This window comes from Hemicordylus capensis, chromosome 12, assembly GCF_027244095.1.
Source record: "Hemicordylus capensis ecotype Gifberg chromosome 12, rHemCap1.1.pri, whole genome shotgun sequence".
Classification (NCBI taxonomy): Eukaryota; Metazoa; Chordata; class Lepidosauria; order Squamata; family Cordylidae; genus Hemicordylus; species Hemicordylus capensis.
In genome coordinates this window covers 6815682-6840465 of record NC_069668.1, presented here as the reverse complement: position 1 = coordinate 6840465, position 24784 = coordinate 6815682, and the positions used below count along the sequence as shown (strand labels likewise).

General features: G+C 49.8%; 1 protein-coding gene across 5 annotated transcripts in view; it reads left to right on the top strand.

Annotated features, from left to right (window-relative positions):
* CUX1 (cut like homeobox 1) overlaps positions 1–24784 on the top strand; it is a 337155-nt gene that overhangs the window by 144662 nt on the left and 167709 nt on the right. For 4 of the 5 annotated variants that reach the window (XR_008311776.1, XM_053274795.1, XM_053274793.1 and 1 more), the window contains exons 3-4: positions 10462–10509; positions 22691–22769. Coding sequence is in view for 4 of the 5 variants with exons in the window: in XM_053274795.1 (XP_053130770.1) it covers positions 10462–10509; positions 22691–22769 (127 nt within the window). In the remaining variant the exon portion in view is untranslated. The remainder of the gene's footprint in view (positions 1–10461; positions 10510–22690; positions 22770–24784) is intronic. The other variant, XM_053274790.1, reaches the window with a different exon arrangement.

Sequence of the window (24784 nt, the reverse complement as noted above, 5' to 3'; positions counted from 1 at the left end):
CTTCAGGGCTCAACTCCCTCCCCAGAGTGCCTCGGAATTAAATCTCATAGCACGAGGCGACTGTGACTAGGAGTCTTTATATACTGCTTTTCAACCATTCCCAAAGCAGTTTGCATAGGAAAATAATGTGTGTTCCCTGTCCTCAAAAGGGCTCATAGTCTAAAAAGGAGTACAAGATAGATACCAGCAACAGCCACTGGAAGGATGCTGTGCTGGGGATGGATAGGAACAGTGGCTCTCCCCCTGTTAAATGGAAGAGAATCGCCTCTTTAAAAAGTGCCTCCTTGCTCAGTGAGCAGGGGCAATTTTGCTGGTTCCTCCAGAGGTGGAGGAGAAAGAGATAGACATTATCTCTAGTGTGCGTGCATATAAATAAACGTGCATGAACATTCTGGCATCAAGCAGTGTGCAGCCTTCCATCTTGTACTGTGTGAATGCAAAGGTGTCTCTTGAGCGGCTGTTTTGTCAGGCAATTATAGCTTCCTTGCCTGTATGTAACTTGAAGAGCTAGCAACCTGCTGGTTTTCAAGCTGGTGGGAGATGGGCAATGGCGGCATGAATGGAACTGGTATACAAGAGAGCAGGCTTTTCCAAAATGAGTAACTTGGACAGTGCTTTGAGGATGGAAGTCATACAAATGTGCCTCTGTCTCCGTCTAAGGTGGCTTGGAAGGCTCCTTAGTGAGGAGCACAGAAGTTGTGCACATGCATGTCAAAGGTGACTCATTGGGCGTGTTCACACAATCATTTGGAGTGAAAAGCTTCATGGCACTGACGGTTGCCCTCCCATTAACCCTAAAGGAGCAGGAGATGGACTGGTCTTGTGCTAACAAGCATGACTTGTCCCCTTAGCTAAGCAGGGTCCACCCTGCTTGCATATGAATGGGAGACTTGATGTGTGAGCCCTGTATGATATCCCCCTCAGGGGATGGAGCCGCTCTGGGAAGAGCAGAAGGTTCCAAGTTCCCTCTCTGGCTTCCCCAAGACAAGGCTGAGAGAGATTCCTGCCTGCAACCTTGGAGAAGCCGCTGCTGTCTCTGTAGACAATACTGAGCAAGATGGACCAATGATCTGACTCAATATATGGCAGCTTGCTATGTTCCTATGTTTCTTGCCCAAGTTTCTCCAGCCGCAGGATCATAGGATCATCTTGGCTGGTGGATGTGTAGATCTCTTTGGTGATCTGGCTGTAGATTTCTATGGTTGCCATGCAGGGGAGGGTGGGCAGAAGGCCATTTGATTGGGTAAAGGAGCAGCGCGAGTTCTCAAGACCAGAGGATCAAGGTAGGAGAGCTCTCCTCTCCTCCACCCTCACCTGAAAGTAGGCTAGAAAAGAGTTGAAATACCTGGGCTTGGAGGAATCTGTGTTGTTTCTGACGAGCATAGCCCAGCTTTTACCCTAGCTTTCATGGTCATGTGAACCAGACTCCTGTCTGTTGGTTTTGGTGGGGTGGTGACCTCCAAGCCCCCAAAGAGGAGCGGCACCTGCTACCAAGAGAGCAGCTTCAAAGAGGCGTGGGCCGGGCCGGTCAACAACTCGTCGCCTTGAGAGGCACTGTCTGCTCAAGATTGGAGATATTGGCATCGCTGCTTCCCGTATATGGCTGCCTCAGGAACATCTGTCCAAATTGGCTAGACATTTATGGACTTTTGCTGATTCATCCCGTCGAGCCAAGAGCTGCGGCCAAGACGGAGTGTTTGTTTGACTGTGTTAAGTTTCGACAGCACCGCTGAGCCAAGAACAAGGGAGCCATTTCCCCCCACTTTTTATTGTGGTTGCAGAAAATAGTTCCTTGCAATCTGCAAAACCGAACAAGCTGGTTGCGGAGGCTGTTGAGTATATGGGCATCATTGGAACCAAGATTCTCCGTTCTGTCGGCGTTTAGTCCTAGATGGCATTGATGACTGTTGGGAACGGAATGTGCGGTTTGTGGCAATTGCCTCCCCCCCCGCTCTGCAACTGGAGTTTTATTGCCCCTCCCAAATTGATAAAGATATTTTATGTGCGTTTTATTGGCACAACCTGTGTTAACCCCTGTGCTGGAATATGGGTGATGGATGGCTCAGTTGCGACGGGAGCAAAGCAGACGCAGGCCTGGAGGGAGAGAGCTCTTCCTTTTTTGGTCTCTCTCGGACAGCAGCCTTGAAACACTTGTGACCGTGGAACCGAAACCCTGCCGGGGCTCCTATTCAGGCGGGCACTTTGAAGCCCAACTCACACCCATTCACCCATCCTTCAGCGATGGGCCTAAGAGCTGGGAAGGCCCTGCTTGATCTGGAGCCTTGCCGGTCCTAGATAGAGGTTGGTGCCATGAAACATGGCCTTTCCTGACCACTGAGGGCCATTTCTTCCTTCCTTGGGTGTATGCCTTGTCTCCTTTCTCCAAGACGGGTTCTCAAAGCAGCTTAGAGCAGGTGCAGAGGAATAATGGGCTGGGATATCTCTCGTCCGCCCAGGGGCCCTCTAACCCCCTCCCTGGCACAGTGCTGGTGAGGCTGGGCACACTACCCTATTCCCAAGGCTACATCCCTTCCCCCTGGATGGCTATCACTGGGCACAAATGTGTGCACAAATTCGTGGGCACAAATTCGTGGGCACAAATTCGTGGCCCTTCGCCTTCCTTGGAAGCTGCCCTATGTAGACCCAGACCCTTGGTCCGTCTCACTCAGGGCTCAAAAAATCCCAGGTGCCACTGTGTCCGTCACTGAATCTGGTAATGTGTCGCGTGTCCATTTGTCTGGCTCCTAAACTGGCTCGTACATCCAGAGGAAATTTGTCAAGGCCTGGTCTAGCTCAGTCTTGTCTACACTGGCTGGCAGCAGCTCTCCAGGGTTTCAGGCCGGGGTCTTTCTCAGCCCTATCTTGGAGATACTGCCAGGGATTAAACCGGGGACCTTCGGCATGCAAGCAGGGGCTCTCCCACTGCGCTCGGGCCCCATCTGTAGCACATTTCGGTGACACAGCTCTGTTGACCTCATGGGGGCAGGGAGGATTTGAGCTTAGAAAGGTGTGGTGGGGAAAGGGTTAATTATAGGTGCTCTCTCCCTCCTCCCACCGTCACCCCTCCCCTTAAAATTACAGCTGCCTGAGGCTGCATTTCATTTCTAAAGGGGGGGGGGAATGCCGGGGATTTATGGTCTGTATTTGTGTGTGATGTTTAGCTTGCCCATCTGTCTGATAAAAATAAAATAGGCACAAGCGGAGAGTGGCCAGCAGTGAGGGAGACGCAGAATTCTGTGACCTGTTCAATAGAAGGAAGTGTGTTTATTGATCAGCTTGGAGTAGTCGCTCCTAAAAGCAGCCCGTTCCCCTGACAGTTTCCATAAAGGGTTGAGGGGAATTCTTTGTGTAGTATTATTGGGTTTTAAAAAATTTTATTCCCCACTCTGTCATTTCTAGACTGCGTTAACGTACTCTTTCATAACTGACAGCACAATATTAGCGGGTTCTGAGAAATGTGCCGTGGGAGAAGCAGACTGGTAAAGTTTCCTGAGAGCAATGGGCTCTGATGTCTGTGGACGTGGCAGCATTTCCCATGCACAGTAAGGTGATGCGTCAATATTTGCACACTGTAGCATGGATCTAAAAGTGGGGGGACCCTGAAATATCACTACTTAGTAAGTTAGTGCTGAGAGAGACTCCTGCCTGCAACCTTAGAGAGCTGCTGCCAGTCAGTGTAGACAATACTGAGTGTGATGGACCAAGGGTCTGACTCAGTTTACAGCAGCTTCCTGTTAGGGGATGGGGCTACAGCTTAGTGGTAGAGCATCTGCTTGGCATGCAAGAGGTCCCCGGTTCACTCCCTGGCACATCTCCAGATCGGGCTGGGGAACACCTCTGCCTGAAACCATGGAGAGCCGCTGCCAGTCAGTGTAGACGGCGTGGCTGGAGCTAGATGGACCAAGGGTCTGACTCTGTTTAAGACAGTTGACTTGGATCCCAAGCCTGCCGGAAAGATGCTTGTCAAAGCAGAGGGAGCCCCCCACTGCCTTGTATGGCTTCTCAGAGGCATCTTTGGGGCCGCTGTATGAAACAGGATGCTGGACTAGATAGGCCTTGGGCCTGATCCAGCAGGGCTGTTCTTATTCAGATGTAGCAATACTGTTTCAGTGGTGAAATGCCTGGTTGGCACCTTTGATGGGGGTGCAGCTGTTTCCAAGGCATGGGCAGATCGCATCCTGACACAGGTTTCGTGTTTGATTTCGTCGTTTAGCAGCCAGGATTGCCTGGCCCCTCGAAGCCACCATCCTCTTTGCAAATGCCGTTCTCTTTGATTTTCTTAACAGGCAGGCTCATGTGCCAGAAAAAATAGGTCAGGAACGGTAATCTAAATCTTCTTCTGATAAATAATTGAAGCTAATGGAATTTTCACAAGATTGGGGGGTTAACATGGTTCTTAAAGCACTAGCGCATACTTTTTGTGTGCTAATGTAAAGCTAGGAGTGTCTTTTTTTGTTTTTAATTTAGCGGGGTGGATCGCAACAGCATCCTCCCTTATGCTGGAAGAATAGGGTGGTGTTTTGTGTTTTGTTTTAATTTTGTTGTGCTTAGGGTGAGGCCTTCTCCTATGTGGGCACAGCAAGCAGTATCTTAGTCAATGAGTTAATCGTTGAGTGGTTGGGCACCAATCCTGCAACCATAAATACGTTTACTCTGGAGTAAGTGCCTCTGTGTTCCAAAGTGCTTACTTGGAGGTAAGAGTGCTTTTCGGATTGCATCCTTGTTGAAAAATGCTACTCTGCTCAACATAAAAACCCTCTTGCTGGATCAGGCCCAAGACCTATCTAGCCCAGCATCCTGTTTCTCGCAGGGGCCCGCCAGGCACATCTAGGAAGGCCACAACCATGCTATAAAGGTATGCCCCCTTTGTTGTCGCTCCCCTGCAACTGGGATTCAGAGGTATCCTGCCTCTGAGCCTGGAGGTGGCCATCAGAACTTGTAGTAACCATTCATAGACCTGTCCTCAATGAATTTGGAAGCTGATCCAAGCTGATGGCTATTGCCACATTCTGTAGCAGAGAATTCCATAGATTAGTTCTGTGCTGTGTGAAAAAAGTACTTCCTTTTGTGGGTCCTTCAGTCTTCAGTCAGTTTCATGAGAAGAATCCTAGAGGTGTGAGAGAGGAAGAAAAGAAATATCCCCTTCTGCTCTCTCTGCCCCATGCATACTTTTCTGCATTTTCTTCATGTCCATGAAGAACTTAGAGGGCTCTCAGGCATTCTCTCTTTTCTGGAGGGAACCAATTCTGCAAGGGCTGCTTTAGTTGCTGAGCAGTGGAGCAATCCATTGAGCAACCAGTTGCCTTTAGCATAGGGGTTCTCAAATTGGGGTCCCCAGATGTCATAACACTTCAACTCCCATCATCCCCAAAGCCCTTGTGGCTGGGGATTATGGGAGTTGGAGTAAAGCAACATCTGGGGACCCAAATTGGAGAACCTCTTCTTTAGCATGTGGCTTGCTTGCATGAAATTCCATATGGTTGTGGGCTTGGGCTTCACTCTGGTGCCTGTGGGAAAGGGAAATAATCCAGCTTCCCTCTGCTGCTGGTGGTGAGCACTCAAGATTGCTGTCCTTCTGTCCATTCCAATGTATTAACTTGAATACATTGAATACAGTTTTTTTCCCTTTCCACCCTTTTGGCCTTCAAAGCGACTAACACCAGTTTATAATTAATATAAATGCCAGCAGGAAGCGGACTCAAACCAATACAGCTTTAAAAAGCAAAACCAAACCCCTAGCATAAAATAGTCGAGACAAGCAGCCATCAGAATGAATAAGCCGATCTGTCTACCTGAATCAACACACACAACATGAAAGGCTCAAGAGACAGGGCAGTGTTAACCTGGCTCTTGGCGGAGGGCAGGGCTGGCCCAGGGTGTTTTGCTCCCGGGGGCCACCACTGGGAAGACCCTGTCTCTGGGAGTCGCCCACCTAAGTTCACAAGACAGGCCCTTGAGCGATGATCTCAGTAGTCGGGAAAGTTGTCCTTTAGGAATGTATGCAATCTATTGTTGTTCCGACTTGTGGCAAAATTGTGCTAAGTATGGAGGCTGTTTGCCGTTTTTCCTTTCTGGATCGATCTGCAGGAGATTCCTCTCTCTCCCCCACCTTACAAATAACCCAGTCTGGTAATTTCGAAACTGCAAGTCATGCACAAACGGCAAGTGGATATTGAGAAGAGACATTTCATGTCCATAAGAGAAGGCTCTTCGGGTACAGAGGGCCCCCCCACCCCGGGTCTCTGCCTGATTGCTGACTCTGGGCTGGTCAGCAGCTGGTCAGCCTCTTCAGATTTCATTTCCCTTGATCCCAGCGGTCAGCAGGGGCGCTTCAGCAGAGTGTGCGCATTGTGTCTCTGCATGAGTGGCTTGTCTGAGTCCGGCTCCTTCCAAGAACAGTGATTCATGCTTCAGAGGGGGCCTTCTTCTCACCCTGCCCCATTTCCAACTTGCACATTAGGGGGACGTCTGCTTTCCCCAGCCATAACCAAGAGTTTGGGGAAACCGTAAGTTGGTCTCTTTCTTCACATTCTTGGCTAAAAGGGCTGCCTTGTTTTGATTCTTCAACCCCTTAGGAGCACAGAGGCTGCCTTATACCAAGTCAGACCTTTGGGCTGCCTAGCTCAGTATTCTCTGCTCTGACTGGCAGAAGCTCTTCCAAGCTTTTTCATTGCGAACCGCCCAGAGACGCAAGTTTGAGGCGGTATAAAAATAGGTTAAATAAATCATAAAATGAAAGTTTCACGCAGGAGTCTCTCCCACAGCTACCCGGGGATGCTGCCAGGGAGTGAATTTATATACCGCCTTCAGATTGTTTTAATGAAAGGCGGTATATAAATTTAATAATAAATAAATCTGGAACCTGCTGCATACTAGCTTGCAGATGCTATACCACTGGGCTGGAGCCCATCCCCTATGGGAATATCTTCTAGTGCTCACAGCAGTGTTCCCTCTAAGGTGTGCACATGTGTGTGCGCTCACAAGCTTTTTGATGCCCGCTCCATTAATTTTAGATCTTGCTCAGGTTGAATCGGGAAGGCCCCACTCTGAATGCAGGTGCGCACACAGTGCCTTGATACTGCCACCCGGAACAAATCTAATTCCACACAGAGATGAAAGAAATTAGAGAGAATACTGGCTCACAGTGTCTGTTTTTGCTAAAAGAGCAAAGGGGCACCTTTTCAAAGTGGTGATTCTCTTCTATTGAGCAGGGGGGAGAGCAACTGGCCCTCTCCATCCCCAGCACAGCATCCCTCCAGTGGCTGTTGCTGGTGTCCATCTTATATTTCTTTTTTAGATTGTGAGGCCTTTGGTGGACAGGGAGCCATTTTGTTTGTTTGTTTGTTTGTTTATGGGGACTTTGGTGGAAAAGCAGTATATAAATATTTGTCGTATTTGTAGTCTCCCATCCAAATGCAAATCAAGGCAGACCCTGCTTAGCAAAGGGGGCAATTGATGCCCGCTGCCGCAAGCCCAACTCCCCTCCACGGCAGCAGCGCTTGCTAAGATTGCATCAGTCTTTCTCTTTGGGCAGCTCAGGCCAGCAAGAGAGCTCCCCCCTCGATGAGTTCCTCTGCGTCATGTTCTTGTCAGAGAGCAGCTGGAGTCCTGATGTTCAGCCTCGGCCAGTTCTCCGTGGTCAGGTCACTCGCACTAGCTCCTTATTAAAGGCTTCCTAACAAGGGAGGGGATGCAGACGGCCAGAAAGCCGGAACGCCTCTCCTGCGTGATGCGCTGCCTCCCGAATCGGATGCGACAGCCAAACTAATGATGTCACTGACGCTGATGAGACCGGGCTGATCTCCCCGCCCCACAACACTCAGCTTCTCACCAGCCACTGTGCAGAAAGTGAGAGGGAGAGCGGGGGAATCCAGGAGCGCTCCCTTCCGAATTTGCTTTGCTTACGGGTACAATATTTTACGGATGAGAACTCCGTCGAGGTCGTCGTATCCCCGGAGGGTCATTTTGTCATACCAGGGCTGAGAGAGCTGGAGCATTGTTGGAGACAAAAGTGTGTGTCTGTGTCTGTGTGTCTGTACACTGCGCAGGGGCAGCTACATGGAGAAGAGCGAGGCTATTTTGGGATCAAAAGGTGCTGTCAGCTGCAAGCAAGAGGGTGACATGGCTGAAAGTGAAAAGGGAATGGAAATCTATGGCTTGTTTTTCAGTGTGCTGTGGAATAACCTGTCATAGAATCAGCTGGAAGGTCTCATAGGGAGCTGCCTTCTGCTGAGTAGGTCCATCTAGCTCAGGATTGTCTACACTGACTGGCAGCATCTCTCCAGGGTTTCAGGCAAGAGTCTTTCTGGAGATACTGCCAAAGGTTGGACTTGGAATCTTCTGCATGCAAAGCAGAAGCTCTGCCACCGAGCGACACCCCCCCCCCCAAATCTGTGGCTTGTTCTCTCCCTGCCCTCGACTCTTCCTCGGCAGCTGCTCTGGGGCTGAGCTGACACTCTGTGTCCTTGGACTCCGCTCCGTGGTTTGGGTTTTCCCAGAAAAGAAGAAGTGGCTGCGGAAGTGAAGTGGGTTGAAGATTTGAAATGAGCTGCGCAGGACTTCAGATCTTGCGGCCCAGCCGGCAAAGGTTGCTTGGATTCCACAGGGCCGCTAAACCATCCCGTGCCCTTGTTTGTTCCCTGACGTTGCCGATGCCTCATGAAGTGTGTGTGTGTGTGAGTGTGTGTGTGTGTGATATCATTTTCCTGCAAAAGAAGGGGAACTGTATATGATGATGGCGTGCTATTGAGGGACGACGTCTGGCGAGGACTTTTTCAACTCACTAGCAGGAAATGTAGCAGGAGTTATCAAGCTGGCAGCACCCAGGGTTAGGAATCTCCTGTGCCCCTTCCTGGCTTGTCCTCTGCCCCGGTTTCCCCCCTCTCCCCCCTTCCATGCCCCGGTGTGTCCTTTGGGACGCTATCTTCATGCTCTGCTTGTGGGCATCCTAGACCCAGCTGGCTGGCCACTGTGAGTGACAGGCTTCTAAGCTGGGTGGTCTGATCTGGGGCGAGGGGGTGGGGCAGTTCTTAAGTTCGTGTATGATACATTACATACTATTGGGAGAACACTGGTACTCTGCTAGACCAATCATCTGTGGATAAGGTAGGGAAGGAGGAGGAGAGCTGGTCTTGTGGTAGCAAGCATGAATTGTCCTCTTGGCTATGCAGAGTCCACCCTGCATTGCATTTGAATGAGAAACTACATGTGTGAGCACTATAAGAAATTCCCCTTAGGGGATAATGGAGCCACTCTGGGAAGAGCCCCTGCCAGCCTGCTTGCAAGCAGAGGGTTCCCAGTTCCCTCCCTGGCAGCATCTCCAAGATAGGGCTGAGAGAGACTCCTACCTGCAACCTTGGAGAAGCCGCTGCCAGTCTGTGTAGACCATGGCTGCTCAACTTCGACCCTCCTGCAGATATCGGCCTACAGTTCCAATAATCCCTGGCTATTGGCCCTGTGTCTAGGGATTATGGGAGTTGTAGTCCAATAAGAGCTCGGGTGGGGGGGCTAAGTTGAGCAGGCTCCTGACAGTACTGAGCTAGATGGACCAATGGTCTGACTCCGCATAAGGCAGCTTCCTGTGTACCCTATGAGTGCTTCATTGCGGAGCTTTTTAGTTGTTGTCCTTGTTAAACAAAAGAGAGTCTGAAAGCTTTTTTGACCCCCAGCAAGTGGCCCAGAAAGTGATCAGGAATTCCAGATCTTATTTCCAGTCTTTTAAAAAAAACAACTTGCAATCTGCGTTATTTGTTCTATGCCTCGGCAGTCTTGTATTGAAGGGCTGGTTGTACATCCTCCAGATAATACCAGTCTAATACCACTGTATTGGCTTCAGGAGTCTCTGTATTTGAAGCCTTGCAGGAAACCTGATGGGCGCCAGAGATGAACATTTTGGCAAGAAGTGCGTGGCCCACTAATGATGCCTGCTTGCTCCATGGAAACTGGTCTGCGGTAAATCCCAGCGAGCAGAGAAGGGCTGTACATCTAAATAAATGATGTCCAATTCCTGGCGCGTCAAGAGGCGGCTGTGCTTCAACCGGGGGTCTAAGCTTGATCCGTTTCCATGTGAATACCCATGTTTTACATCCTATTAGTCATTCATTGCACTGTTTCAGTTGAGTTGTTAGACTGAAGGAGTTCACTGATTATCCAACATTACTACAGGCTTTTGTTAACTAATTCGCTTCCCTTGGGACAATCGTAATTGTGTATCGGGCTGGATTCATAAGCCAGTTAGAAGTGCATTCCCCCCCGCCCCTTGCTGCATTCCTTGCTCGTGGCAACATTTCGATTAAAAATGTAATCAGCCTTCAGCTAATATGATAAAATTGGTGGAAGGAGAAAGGGCTGTGAGAGTCGCTGATGGAAAATGCTTCAGATAATTCCAAACAGCTCTATTTCTAGTGTGTGTCTTTTCAGCGCGACTCTCTTCTGATACTTTCCTTTTCTTTTGTCTTCCAGGACCTGCGCAAACAGGTAGCTCCATTACTGAAAAGTTTCCAGGGAGAGGTAAGAACTTGCCTTGCTTGGTCCCTGTTTCCCTTAAAGGTGGCACTGAGGGGGTCACCCTTCTCAGGTTCCTCACAGGTTGGGATTCCCTATCCTGAGAGCGTTGGTCATGTTCACATTCTGTTAAAATGGCATGCGTTCCCATCATGGGACAAAGGAGACTGCCTTCATCAGGGTAGGCCACCGTGGCTCTCCAGTGGCCACTGAACAACAACTCCCATCATCCCTAGGCACAATCAGTTGCAGCTGGGGGTGATGGGAGTTGTAGTTCAACAACAGGGCAAAGGAGCAAAGGTTGCCTACCCTGTTTTGTCTCGTGGGTCTAAACTGCAGCCCTTCCACAGATGTTGGCCAATAGCTCCCATCATCCCTGGCGACTGGCCATTGTAGCCCATCAACTTTGAGTGTGACTCCCTCACCAAATGTTTGGGCCTGTGTGAAGGTTTGGCCCAAGCTGAATACTCTGCACAGTCCCCCACTGGCATCATACAGAGGGGGCTGTTCCCACCATGCCATGTTGTACTTTGCTGTGGGGTTTCTTTAAGGGTTCCCTATAATGGATTCCCAGATGCTGTGGACTACAACTCCCAGAATCCCCAAGCAAAAGCCATTGCAGCTGGGGATTCTGGGAGTTGTAGTCAACAACATCTGGGAATCCCTGTTCAAAGGAACACTGCTTGGAAGGCATGCACAGAGGGCTAGGAAGAGCAGTCCTTCCCAAAGCTTCCCTCCTCGAGCTCTTGAGAGGGTGCTGTCTGCCCTCAAGGGCCCTCCCAGCAGAGCGAAAAGTGTGGAGGTGCTGTTTTCGGCCCAAGCGGCCCCCACTTGAAACATAGTGAAGTTCCCTGGTTTAGCTGATCCTATGCGGACTAGTAGCCATTCACTGAGCTCGTCTCCATGAATGTGTCCCACTCCCCTTGGAAGCCTTCTGCACTAGTGGTCGCGACGTTCTGTGAAGAGAACAGCCTCATGGGCCCTGCAGCCATCTGTGATCAACCCGGCGGCTGCCCAGCCCTTGACCCAGCCTCCTCTCCCAGCTCTTGGGGTGTGTGTTGAACAACAATGTGATGCTCTTCTGCTGGGAGACGGTGGCAGTCACCAGTTGCATCCTTTCTCCTTGGTTCAGCCAGCAACAGGAGGAAATGTCACAGATGTCCCCCTGTTGGCTCAGGTCACTAAACACACATGAACATATGAAGCTGCCTTCTGCTGAGTCAGACCCTTGGTCCAGCTAGCTTAGTATTGTCTGCTCTGGCTGGCAGCAGCTCTCCAGGGTTTCAGGGAAGGGGTCTTTCCCAAACGTACCTTGTTTTAATCTTTTATTGGCTGTTTCTATTGTCCTGTAAACCGCCCAGAGAACTTGTGTTTTTGGCGGTATATAAATTTATTAAATAAAATTAATTAATTAACTAATTAATAATAAATACCTGGAGATGTCTGGGGTGGAACCTAAGACTGTCTGCATGCAAATCAGGTGCTCTAAGGCTGAGCTACACCCCCTCCCTCATTCCTGCCTAGCGGCCACCAAACAACATTGTATTTATTTAGTCAGTCATGTTTATTTACGGTCATAGACCAAAATTTACATACATAATAATACACGTAATATAGTAATAATATATACATAATATAATCAGGAACATGGACTCATCCTAATCAGCAATTTCCCGTTAGCATAATCTGATTTACCATCTGTTGTCTAGCCTTCTTAGCTGCCTCACAGAACTTAGCAACTTTAAATGTTACTTCCTCCTTCTGATCTGAGAGCAGATAGTTGACGTAAAATGCATCTGTATGCCCTGGGAAATCAGTCAATAAAGAGGAAATATAACAAGTTCGTAAGTCCCTATAAAAAAGACAGCGGAGTAAGATATGGAAGATAGACTCCTGTTCTCCAGAGCCACAAGGACATAGTCTCTGTTCTTTTGGGATCCCTCTAAATTTACCTTCTAATTCAGCTGAAGGTAGCACATTAAATCTGGCCAATGTAAACATCCTGCGATATTTAGTGATAGTAATCTTACCCAGGTAATTCGCAGGTTTAGTATTATACATTTGTAAACCTAGGAAAACTTCTTTAGAGATTAAAGATCGATCAGTCTGCATTTCCATATCATAGATCCGCTGCTTTAATATCAGTCTCGCGTGACAGAAACCCATTTCTAATAGACCATCCAGGCTAAAGCCATATAAACTTATTTGGCGAGATATTGACTGCTTCCAACTAGAATTAAATTTATCAATAAAAATTAAGTGAGCAAGGCCTGTAGAAAAGAAAGACAATCTCAACCAGAAGCTGAGAATGGAAAACCACATCCGGGCTTCCATCTTAGGCATGCCAGTTTCCATCCTCAATATTACATTGGGAACACATCTAGGGATCTGTAGAATAGATCTCAGAAACTTTGTCTGAACTATCTCTAGTGGAGTGCAGTTAGTATACGGGCCCAACTGTGATCCATAAAGCAACTGAGAGCAGGCTTTAGCTGTAAATAACTTAAGGGCAGCTGGTACAAATTGAGCCCCATCTTGGTGGAAATATGATTGAATGACCAATGCCGATTTACGTGCATTTTGGGTAACGTATTGCAGATGTGCTTGGCGTTTCGTAGAGGCCTGGAAAACGACCCCTAGATATTTAAAGACCTTAACCTGTTCTAGTTTATGTCCAGCCAAAGACCATTTCAAGGTCTTTGGATGTTTAGCAAAGGCCATAATTTTGGTCTTGCTATAATTGATTTCCAGAGCGTATTCATGGCAAAAATTAGCCAGAGAGCAAAGCGCTCTACGGAGGCCAACAGGAGTCCGAGATAAAATTACTGCATCATCTGCATAAAGCAAAATATTAACCTGTCTACTGACCAATTTAGGTGGATGGAAAGATGGATTAGTAATAATATCCACAATGGGGTTAATATAATAATTGAAAAGAGCTGGGGCAAGTATACAGCCTTGCCTCACTCCTCGAAAGGTAGGAATTTCTTTAGTGAGGATTCCAGCTGAGCTACATCGAACCTTCAGACATGAGTTCTTGTGGAGTTTATATATTAAAAGTAGCAGATGTCGATCAATAGAGGAGTTAAACAGTCTTTCCCATAATTTATCTCTGGATATGGAGTCGAATGCTGATTTAAAATCCACAAAAGCAGCAAAAAGAGTGCAACGGGTTAGATTAGACTATTTCTCCGCTAGATGTTGTAAGACTAAAGCATGCTCAATAGTAGAATGATTGGCCCTAAAGCCTGCCTGCTCATCAGCCAGCACCTGCTCTTTGTCCATCCAGTCCTGGAATTTGTTAAGTAGGTGAAATGCATACATTTTGCCAATAACATTAAGAAGGCTAATAGGGCGATAATTAGATGGTAAATGTCTTTGGCCTCTCTTGTATATAGGAATTACAATTGCCAATCCCCATTCACTATGGGGCGAGGTTGTCTGATCAATTGCTGTAAACAGAGAGGCTAATACCGGCAGCCACCAATCCATATTATTCTTGATGGCCTCTACCGGCAAATTATCTGAGCCAGGGGCCTTACCAGTTTTAAACTGATTCACTATTGAAGCAATCTCTGTACATTTTACTGGGGTCCACTCAGGTAATAGGTTAGGGTCCAGTTCCTGTTCTATTTGTAAAAATGTTGTAGTTGCTCCCTCTCTAGCATATAGAGCACGGAAATATTCAGTCCATTCTCCAACAGGTATATAAAAAGATGGCGGAGAAGGCCTGAATTTAGAAGAGAATGATACCAAAGACCAAAACAAAGACACGTTTTTAGCCTGTGCGGCACAGATAAGACGCTGCCAATCTAGCCTTTTGGCCTCCCTTTTTTTTTTTGCAAGTAAAATTTTATAAAATCTTTTTTTAACAATCAGATCTTGAGAAGTGACCTGATTAGAGTTAGATCGATAAAGATTGTAAGAGTTAATAAGATCCGTTTTTGCTGCACGGCATTCGTAATCAAACCACGGCTGGGAAAATCCAGCACGGGGCTTAGTATTTTTAGAATTGTTAGCAGTTAAAATTGGGTAAAAAGAGCATACTAGATTATTATAATTTTCTATTAAAATATGACTATCTGTAGCTTCTGCTGAGTCAGACCCTTGGTCCAGCTAGCTTAGTATTGTCTGCTCTGGCTGGCAGCAGCTCTCCAGGGTTTCAGGGAAGGGGTCTTTCCCAAACGTACCTTGTTTTAATCTTTTATTGGCTGTTTCTATTGTCCTGTAAACCGCCCAGAGAACTTGTGTTTTTGGCGGTATATAAATTTATTAAATAAAATTAATTGATTAACTAATTAATAATAAATACCTGGAGATGTCTGGGGTGGAACCTAAGACTGTCTGCATGCAAATCAGGTGCTCTAAGGCTGAGCTACACCCCCTCCCTCATTCCTGCCTAGCGGCCACCAAACAACATTGTATTTATTTACAACACACATTTGTTCGATTTATGACCCACAGTTTAGCTTTCCATTTGCCCAAGCATGTTCTAGTTCAACACTCCACGCCACCACCCTGCACTGGCGGAAGCCCTCTTTCGGCAGCACTGGGTGGAGGCGCACGCTCCGTTTGATCCGGGCTCAGTCCCAGATGGTTTGTCGGTGTTAACAGCTAACTCGGTTGTCCTCAAGTTTCTGGGCTGGTTGAAAACACAGAGGAGGGATGGTCCGCACTCTATGAATACGATTTGATCTCTCCATTCCAAAGGGTCATGTTTGTGTACAAAGAGATGCTTGGACCCAATTCAGGGAGGTTTCTGCTAGGATGCCTGATTTATATGCTAGTCCCTGAGCCAGGCCCACAAATTCTGGCCATCGGTACAATTTCAGGCGGTTAGGTTTGGTGACCGGAGTGATTTGGGGCAACATCTACCTCCTGGAGATAGCATTGTGGCAGTCACGGCTTTCTCTATGTGGTCACCTCTTCTTTATCCCTGCCCCCAAACAATTAGGGTAATACTGCATCATTATTGCACAGAGCATAGGGTTGGGGTAACGGCAAACTCCCCATGGAGTCGAGGACATTCCTTGACACCAGTCAAGTTGTATAGCCGTGTGTGTGTGTCTGTCTGTCTGTCTAAACCAGGGCTGCTCAACTCCGGCCCTCCTGCAGATGTTGACCTTCAACTCCCATAATCCCTGGCCACTGTGGTTGGGGATTATGGGAGTTGTACTCCAAAAACAGCTGGGGGGGGCCCTAGGGTGAGCAGGCCTGGTCTAAACCTTTTCGGAGCTTTTAAAACCCCTGCAAATGTGGCCACTGCAGGGCAAGAAAAGCACGAGGTTGCCCTGCGAGCTGAAAGGCTTGCCGTGTGACCGCCTCTCCAGGGTGGGGTGGGGGGGAGGAAGTGAATATTAGGAAGTGGAGTGTCTGAACCTGCCCTTGTGATGTCACCGAGTGTCTATTTTTAAGCCTAGCCAAGGATTTCCTGAGGTCCTTTCATGTGGCAGAGCCGGCCTGTCCAAATGCAACAGGAGATGCTGGTAATCCAGAGCTGCCCGCGGGAGGGCGGAAACTCCAAACGGACACGACCGGCTGTGCGTTTGCAGTGCTGGCTCTCACTTTTGACTCTTCGTGGGAAGCGGCGAGGGGCTTTTAAGGCTACACGTGCTCAGTTAGCAGCAATGTGGAAAGAAGCGAACAAATCCTGGGAGGTGGATGGGCTGGACCCACAAATTCAGCTCAGCAAGGCTTGGGGGCCATCAACCCAAAGTGCGGCCTCCTGACCAATGGTTGATTGGGCCTGTGGGACGCTTTGGCCAAAGCTGAAGATTCTGCCCTGTTGCCCTGGTCCCAGGCACAGACTATCATTCCCACGTGCAGTGCTGTGCCTTGCCCATTGCCGGAGGGAGCTTTAAGGGTAACGGAGCCATCTTGGAAGGCTTGCACAGAGTGCCAGGAAGTGGAGTCCTTTCTGGTATTTCCCCCACCGATTTCTTAAGCAAGGGCCCTCGCAGCCCTGAGAAAAGCACCGTACTGTGTGGCGATCACAGTGGGAAATGGCTCTCACGTTGGAGGGGTTTTGTCAAAGTGACTCCCGCTTGGAAAAGAGTGAAGATTATTGCACCCATGCAGGCCTTCTCAGCTCTGTCCCTCCTGCAGATGTTGGCCTACAACTCCCATAATCCCTGGCTATTGGCTACTGTGGCTGGGGATTGTGGGAGTTGTAGTCCAAAAGGCGCAGTGAGGCCAGTGGGGAAATGACTAAGAAGCAGAAGGTTGCTGGTTCGAATCCCCGCTGGCACTATATCGGGCAGCAGCGATATAGGAAGATGCTGAAAGGCATCAGCTCATACTGCATGTGAGCGGAGGCAATGGTAAACTGCTCCTGTATTCTACCAAAAGAAAACCACAGGACTCTGTGGGTGCCAGGAGTCGAAATTGACTTGACCGCACACTTTACTTTAGTCCAAAAACAGCTGGGGGGCCTACATTGAGCAGGCTAATGAATTTAGTGGGGAGAGAGTTGGGTTGGATCAAGTCCATCAGGCCTCACTTCTACCTGTGTGCCTGTCCCCTGGTTCTCACTGGAATGCTTGCAGTGAAGTCGATCCAGCACACAATGAATGCTACACGAATGCCTGCCTGTCCTTATTTCTCACATGTCTATCCTACCCTTGTTCCTACCCTTCTTCTATCCTTCTCTCCATCCCCTAAGGGGAATATCTTACAGCGCTCACACTTCTAGTCTCCCTTTCGTACGCAACCAGGGCAGATCCTGCTTAGCTTAAGTGGTAGCAAATCATGCTTGCTACCACAAGACCAGCTCTCTGAAGAAGAGTGTTGATTTACCTGCAAGCTTGCACTCTGACCAAAGAGGTCCTTGCTTTGCCCCTTTCCGTAGGGCCACTTCTTTTTCTGAGCGTCGCTCCGTGTTTTTCGCACCCCCCTCCTCTGCCCCCTCGGATCCTTATGTTTAAATTCACAGGCCTAATTAATCCCATTTCTTCACCGTAGACACGCTCCACGATGTCTCAATTAGAGCCGCCGCCGAACTGCGGTTCAATATCCATGCCAGCTCCTTCGTAATTGGAACCACATTTTCCTTGTGGAGGAGCTGCAGCTGGTTTGGTTCTGCTCATGCAGAAAAAGGATAAAACCTTGCATAACATCGGAAATAAACGGTTGAGGGAGAAGACAAATTCAATTTCAGTCAGATATTTGGAGGATAAGCCCATGATCTGTGGGAGCAGGGAAATGAAAAGTGTGTGTTCTGTGGAGAGCAGTGTCTTCGGCAGTCTATTAATCATGGCTGGCCCGGGCGCTTCTCGTGCGCTGCGGCATTCGCACAGGGGCCTGGAGAGTGGCCAGGCGCTCCAGAAGTTAACCTCTTCAAGACCCAGAGGGGTTTTTTTTTTTTTTTTTTGGCTGTCTGAGCCGTGCAACGTTGCGGTCAGGAGTGCCGTAGCAGCAGGGTGGTGTCTCTGGGAAGCCGCCACAGAGAGTGGAGCTTTAGCTGGTGGTGCATGGTGGAATCCGGGGCGGCTTCATTTCCTCGATTCGGGCTCGGAGCTTTCCGCAGCTGTTTGATTCGAGAGTCTCATTCAGCCACGGTAATACAGCTGGGACAGTCTGGAGGACATCTGGTAAACAGGAGAGCACAGGGGTGGGCAGCCTCGGCCCTCCAGCTGTTGCTGAACTACAGCTCCCAGCATCCCCAGGCACGGTTTATTGTGGTTGGGACTGATGGGAGTTGCAGTTCAGCAGCAGCACCAAGGTGGCCTGCCCTGGGATAGCGGGTATATTTTAACCTCCTATCCATGGCAGCATCCACTTGTGTGGGCATGCCCAGGGAGGAGAGATGGCCTGGAGGTAGCTAGCATGTATTGCCCCCTTTGCTGAGCAAGGTCAGCCTTGGTTTGCATTTGGATGGGAGACGGCGTGCGAGTGCTGTCTGCTATAAGGCATTCCCTTAGGGGAGAGGGCTGTAGCTCAGTGGAAGAGCATCTGCTTTGCATGCAGAAGATTTCAGGTCCCTCCCGGTAGTGCTGGGAAGGACTCGTACCTGAAACATTGGAGAGCTGCTGCCAGTCAGTGCAGACAGTACCAGTAGTCCCTCTAATTTTGTTTCATCTCTGTGCGGAATGAGTTTTGTTCTGGGCAGCTGAATCAAGGCAGTGTGCGCACACCTGCGTTCAGAATGGGGTCTTCCCGTTTCAACCTGAGTGGCTTCCAAAATGAACTGAGCGGACATCCAAAAATGTGTGAGCGTGCGCACACCTTAGTGGCATCTGGTGGGCCAGATGCTGGGCTAGATAGGCCTCCTTGGGCCTGACCCAGCAGGGCTGCTCTTAGGTTCTTAACAGTGGGCAGTACTGAGTTAGATGGGCAAAGGGGGTCTGACTTGGTGTAAGGCCAGCTGAAACACCCCGGTGTCAAGTTGTGATATAAACACAATCTGGGTGTGTGTTGTGATGGTCACTTTGCCAGTTTGCCACTTTGCATTCAATCTCGTGTAGCTTGCTGCATGAGGTCACCTGATAATCCAAAGATGGCGGGGAAACATTGCTTAAAGGGCGGCTCCTTCAAATCTGAGAGCAGACAGAGCCGCCAGTCAGCCAGAGTGTGTCTGTCAGCGACCAGTCAGAGCAGAGCAGAGTTGGCAAATCCGTTTCCACCTGTGTGGCGAGGGCTGGGAACCACATTTCCTCGAGACGAGCTCCTCCTTTGAGAGGAGCCACCATTGTGCACTGCTGAGCAGAGCGCTTGGCCGTGCCCAGCGGAGTTGGAGGCAGAAGCCACAATCCAGGCTGGTTTTCTCCCTGGAGCCCTCCCCTTGTCCTGGGCCCCTCACCCCACTCGGGATGACCCTGCTTGCAAGTATGCTGTGCACAGAAACCACTGTGGGGAGAAGAGGGGATACATCAACTTAAAGCAGTGTGGAAACATGTGTTAATGCATAGCATCAATGCAGTTGGCCATTGCTCAAGGCAACATACATGTTCCTCCCCCCACCCCCAGCCATTCTGCCTTTGCAACAGCCCTGTGAGGTAGTCTACATTGAGAGAGATTAGCTGTCCCAAACTCACTCAGTGAGCTTATGGCTGAATAGAAATTAGAACTCGGCTCTCCCGAGTGCAGATCCAGAGCTCTTGCCGCAAACGTACGAAGCTGCTTTCTGAGTCAGACCTTGGGTCTTCCTAGCCCTATACTGGCCCCTGACTAGCAGCAGTGGAGATGCTAGGGGTCACCAAGCCACGGCCCCTCCCACAGCAGCATGGCAGAGTTGTGCACATCTTCTGAAAGCAAGTGGATTGATTGATTGAAGCAAATTCCAAGTCCTCTCAGTATGCAGGGAGAAACCTGAATTGGAGCATCCAGGCGGTGGGGGGGGGAGAACACGCTGCTCCATCTCCTGACAAATTGCCCCCTCTTATTTTAGCTTGCATCCCAGCTCTTAAAAAGAAACCCCTCTGCTCAAAATGTTCTGCATTAATTTATTGTGAATTTATCATTAATTCAAAAGAGCAGCGTCGGTACGAAGCTGCCGTCTCGTTTTCTGCCGAGAGCCGTTTAAATAAATAAATAAAAGCGCAGCAGCCTGTTAGTTCATGATGTAGGTTTTGCTGTTGGCATTTAAAGCAAAAGGAAGAGCGGGGGGTGGGGAGGGGGGAGAAAAGGTGCATTTATCGATCCTGGCACCACCGATATTGTACCTGTCCAGTAAGTGCTACCTAATGGTTGGTCGCGTGCATTGTTTATCACGGAGCTGTTAGGATGTATCACTTCCTGAGCCCCGGCATGTTAATGGCTCGAATGCAAGAAAGACCTGGCTCCGAAGAAAAATCAAGGGCTGTGTCGGCCTGCATACCATTAATAGCACTTCCTAGAGCCACCTTCATGTCGATTGCCGCAATTGATTTGTTCGTTCCCTCTTTCTGCGGGCCAGGGCGCAGCTTGGGGAACTGGGCAGAGCTGTCCTGACGAACTTTTGAATAGGCTTTAAAGCAGAGTTTAACCGCAAAAAAGCTTCTGCAAATGACGAGCAAAGAGACTCCTTTTAAAGTGGTGATTTTCTTATATTTAGCAGGGGGAGAGCAACTGGTCCTATCCAGCCCCAGCACAGCATTCCTTATGTTTCTTTTAGATTGTGAGCCCTTTGAGAACAGGGGGGACCATTTTATTGATGTATTTTTTTCCTTTGTAAACCTCTTTGTGAACTTTGGTTGAGAAGCAGTATATAAATATTCGTAGTAGTAGTCATTGCTGAAATTAGTGCCTGAGCCAGCTGGGGTGGTGGGTACCATCTGGGCGGACGGATGCTCCTTGTGGTTTTTGACAAGCTCCACACCCTAGAGTTGATCACATTGCAAGACCTTCCTCTTTCAGGGTGTTCTCGTGCTTTTCTTGTCCTGCCGATTGGGCCTGTAGTGGCCAAATTTTCAGTGGCGTTTTAAAAGGTTTTAGAAGATTTAAAAACAGAAAACACTACTATAAACCTTTCCGGATGTTGTCAGAGGGATGGAAATTAAAATTGGCAGGAATGTTCTCCAAAGGTGACTCCATGGGGAAGAGGACAACAGTTAGGTCATTGTTACCCTAACTCTGACCCTTTGCTCCGTGCAAGAATGATGCCATGTTACCCTAATTGTTTGAGGGTGGGGATAAAGAAGGGGTGATCACACACAGAGAGCTGTCAGTGCCATGATACTATCACCTATCTTCTTTCTCTAGGGGAGTAGAAGTTTCCAGAAATCACCCTGAGCATTTGTTCCTTGAGACCGTACCGGTGGCCAAAATGTGTGGATTAACTGAAGAAAGCTTGGGGTGGGGGGAACCAGGAGTGGAATTTGGGGTGGCTGGACCATGGTGCTGTGAACGGATTCCTGGGCTGAGCACTTGCTCAGAGGCACCGTGACCCTGAACTCTCCACCCTCTGGAGCCCACATTTTTAACCTGGCCTGGGAGTGCTAGTGGGGGGAAACAAAAGTCGATCCGAGAAGTCGGAAGTCTGCTCGCCACCACTTTAGATCAGTTGCGTGACAGGAGGAAATGGAACCCGGGATGACACATTGGTCTGTTTCACTCGTTTTCTTATCGGAGAGGAAATCAACATACAGGTCGGTGGCCTTGATGGAGTCTTTCAAGGGTCATGGAAATGTAATTGGAGGGGGCCAAGTGGATCTTCCAAGCAGGGCATTGCACACCGAGGGGGCCACAACTGACAAAGCCCTTGTAAAAGTGTCGAAAGTGCTTCAATAGGCTTGTTCACGCGCTCACGGGCCGGGCAGGAGAAGCCTCCTTTTGGAGGTGCTGTCGTGATTGTGTGCTGAGCAGCAGCTGGGCCAGGGGTTTTTCTCTCCTCCCACAGCTGCTGGGCAGGAGGGAGCCCTCCGCTCACTGCCAGCACTTCCAGCCATCTTTCCAGCTGGCAGGTGATCAAATACTGGGAGCGCACACAGCTCCCGAACGAGCGGGGAAGGCTTCTCCTCCCCTATATCCTGATCGTGTGAACCAAGCCTACTACCTTACAGTAATCCTTACAACAGCCCTGTAAGGTAGGCTATTTATGATGACCCCCGCCTTGCTGATGGGGAAAACTGAGACGGAAAGAGAGGCTGAGAGAGCGGCTTGCCTCAGGCCTCCTGGGCGGTTTGTGCCAGAAAGGAGACTTGTGAATGTCCAGCCTGGAGACCTTCTTGGGACTTGAACTGGGCAGCGGGGTGTTCTAGTGGGAGGCTGGGTTCAGGAATTCATCCCTGTGTGCTGCCACTCAGCTCTGCCGGGGGGGGGGGGGGCCGCTATGGGGCCAAGAAGCCTTTTAACGCCACTTGGACCACAGTGGGTAAGGCAGCCGGACTTGGGCCCCCACAGAGGCTCCCGAATCACATGGCCTTGTTGGCCCAAGCCCACAGGAGGCCTTGCTCCTTGGCTAGCGATTGGCCATCTTGCCTCGTATTCCATTTAACGGCAGCTGGGTCTGGCGTCAGGAGGCCAGCACCAAAAACCAGATGCCTGGGCCTAACCCAGGGAACGTTTTTCCAGCCGCGCCATTTGCCCATGGAGAGCTCAGCGTTCCCTTCTAAACGAGAAATGAGCCAGCATTGCCGGTCGTGTTTATGCAGCCATAAATTCAGCCCCACTGGGGCATGCGCGGTGTGTTTGTGCGCGTGCATGCACGCAAGGATATTTGCTTCCAGAACTGACTGGGGACTCTCTCTCCCCTTTTTTCCTTCCTTTTTAGATTGATGCATTGGGCAAAAGAAGCAAAGAAGCCGAGGCAGCATTCCTGAATGTCTACAAGAGATTAATTGACGTTCCAGGTACGCAGACTTCTTGTCCTCTTCTGAAACAAAAAAAGGAAACGATGTCTTGAGTCCTGTGTTCCGGTGGGTGGGTGGTTTCCCCTCTGCCCATTGGCTGGCTGTGTGTTTGAGTAGCGTCTCTGCTGGCCAGTTGCTGTGCTGTAGCACTTCCACATAGGAAGGATGATGAAGGAGGAGCATCTTAAGTGCTTTCAGGGGTTGTTTTCATCCTGGATGCTTTCAGGAGCACTTTGTTCCCTGCAAGGGCTTTGTCGGAGGGGGGCTGCTTGATTGGCTGGGGAGTGCTTTTGAGAAACCAGTTGTGTAAATTGTCGAAAAGGAGTCCCCAGCAGTGTTCTCCCTATCAGGGATTCCCAGATGTTCTTGACTACAGCTCCCAGAATTCCCAGCTGCCATGGCTTTTGCTTGGGAATTCTGGGAGTTATAAACACCATCTGGGTACTGCTGTTAGAGGGAACACTGGTCCCTCGATGACGTTGGATTACAATTCCCATCATCCCCAGCCACAATAGCCAGTAGGGATGGGTCCGGACCGGTCCGGAGGCCATTCTAAAGGCCTCCAGACTGTCCAGACCGGTTCGGACCTGGCCGGTTCGGTTCAGGTGGGGTGGGTTCCTTTAAGGGCGGGGGAGGGTTTACTTACCCCTCCCGCCACTTTCCCCCCTCCAGCGCGCGTATTCTTTGTAGTAATTGGGGCAGCAGGATACCTCCCTGCCGCCCCTTCTCCCTCATGAGTGCAAAAGGCTTGCCAGAGCCTTTTGCGCACGCGCATGTCGCGCACAAGCTTCACGGGCAAAGCGGTGAGTAGCGGTTCCTGTAGGGCACGGGAAGTCAAGGTGACCGAACTCCCGGAGACAGGCAGGCAGGTCTTACCGACAGGAAAAGGGCTCCCCTCCCCGCCCCCACTTTCTGCACATGGCAGAGCGGCTGGGTGCCTGAGGCGTGCAATGGGGCTGGGGCGTGTGTCAGGACGCAGGAATGTGGCAGCGCCCGGTGTGGTCAGGAGCCAGGAGAGGGAGCGCTGACGACGGGGCAGCCGAGAGCAAGAGCCGGGAGCAAAGCGAAGAGCAGTGGGTGGGCACTGGAAAGGAAACGGGGAGGAGGAGGTGCAGGGCTCGCACAACCCAGCACAAACGATTCGCCTCCAGTGCAGCACCTAAAGGAGCGGGGCGGGGAGCATTAGGCCAGATGATCTCTCCTCTCCCAACCCCACGACCAGGATCTTGGAAGGCCAAGGGTGGGTGGCAGCTCTCTCGCGAGAAAGAGTTGCCATCGGGTGGCAGTGAAATGCGCCTCTGCTTCAGGAAGTGGACAGAGCTCAGAAAAGTGGTTGCTGCGATGGCCTGTCGGAGAGACGTGAAGCTCGCGCGCAACGTGCGCGTGCGCAAAAGGCTCTGGCAAGCCTTTTGCACTCATGAGGGAGAAGGGGCAGCAGGGAGGTATCCTGCTGCCCCAATTACTACAAAGAATACGCGCGCTCGAGGGGGGAAAGTTGCGGGAGGGGTAAGTAAACCCTCCCCCACCCTTAAAGGAACCCACCACACAGTGCCGGACCGCAGCTCGGCGGTTCCATGCACACCCCTAATAGCCAGAGGGACGGGGCGCCAAAGATTAGGACCATTTTTGGTTGGGAAGCAGTAGATAAGTGTAAATACAGGTTGAGTATCCCTTATCCGGACATCCAGAATGCTCCAAAATCTGGACACCATGCCGCCGTAACGAAAAAGAAAAATGCCGTAACAAAAGGCTGATAGTGACGGGTTTTGTGTCTGTAATTCTCTTGAGTTGTGTCTGTTTTTCTTGTGAAGCTTTTTAATGTGTTTGATGTTCTCGCTTTGGTGCTAGAGGGAAGCCCCCCCCCCGCTCAGTTTGGCGCCTGCCCTCCCTGTCCTGTTGGCGTCTGTTTGGGTGTTCTGTTGGTGCCTGCTCTGTTTGGTAAAGGTACAGTACAGGGTAATGTTGAAATGTCAAAGAGGCCTGTCGTTATCGTAAATTCAGTGCTTATTTGTTTT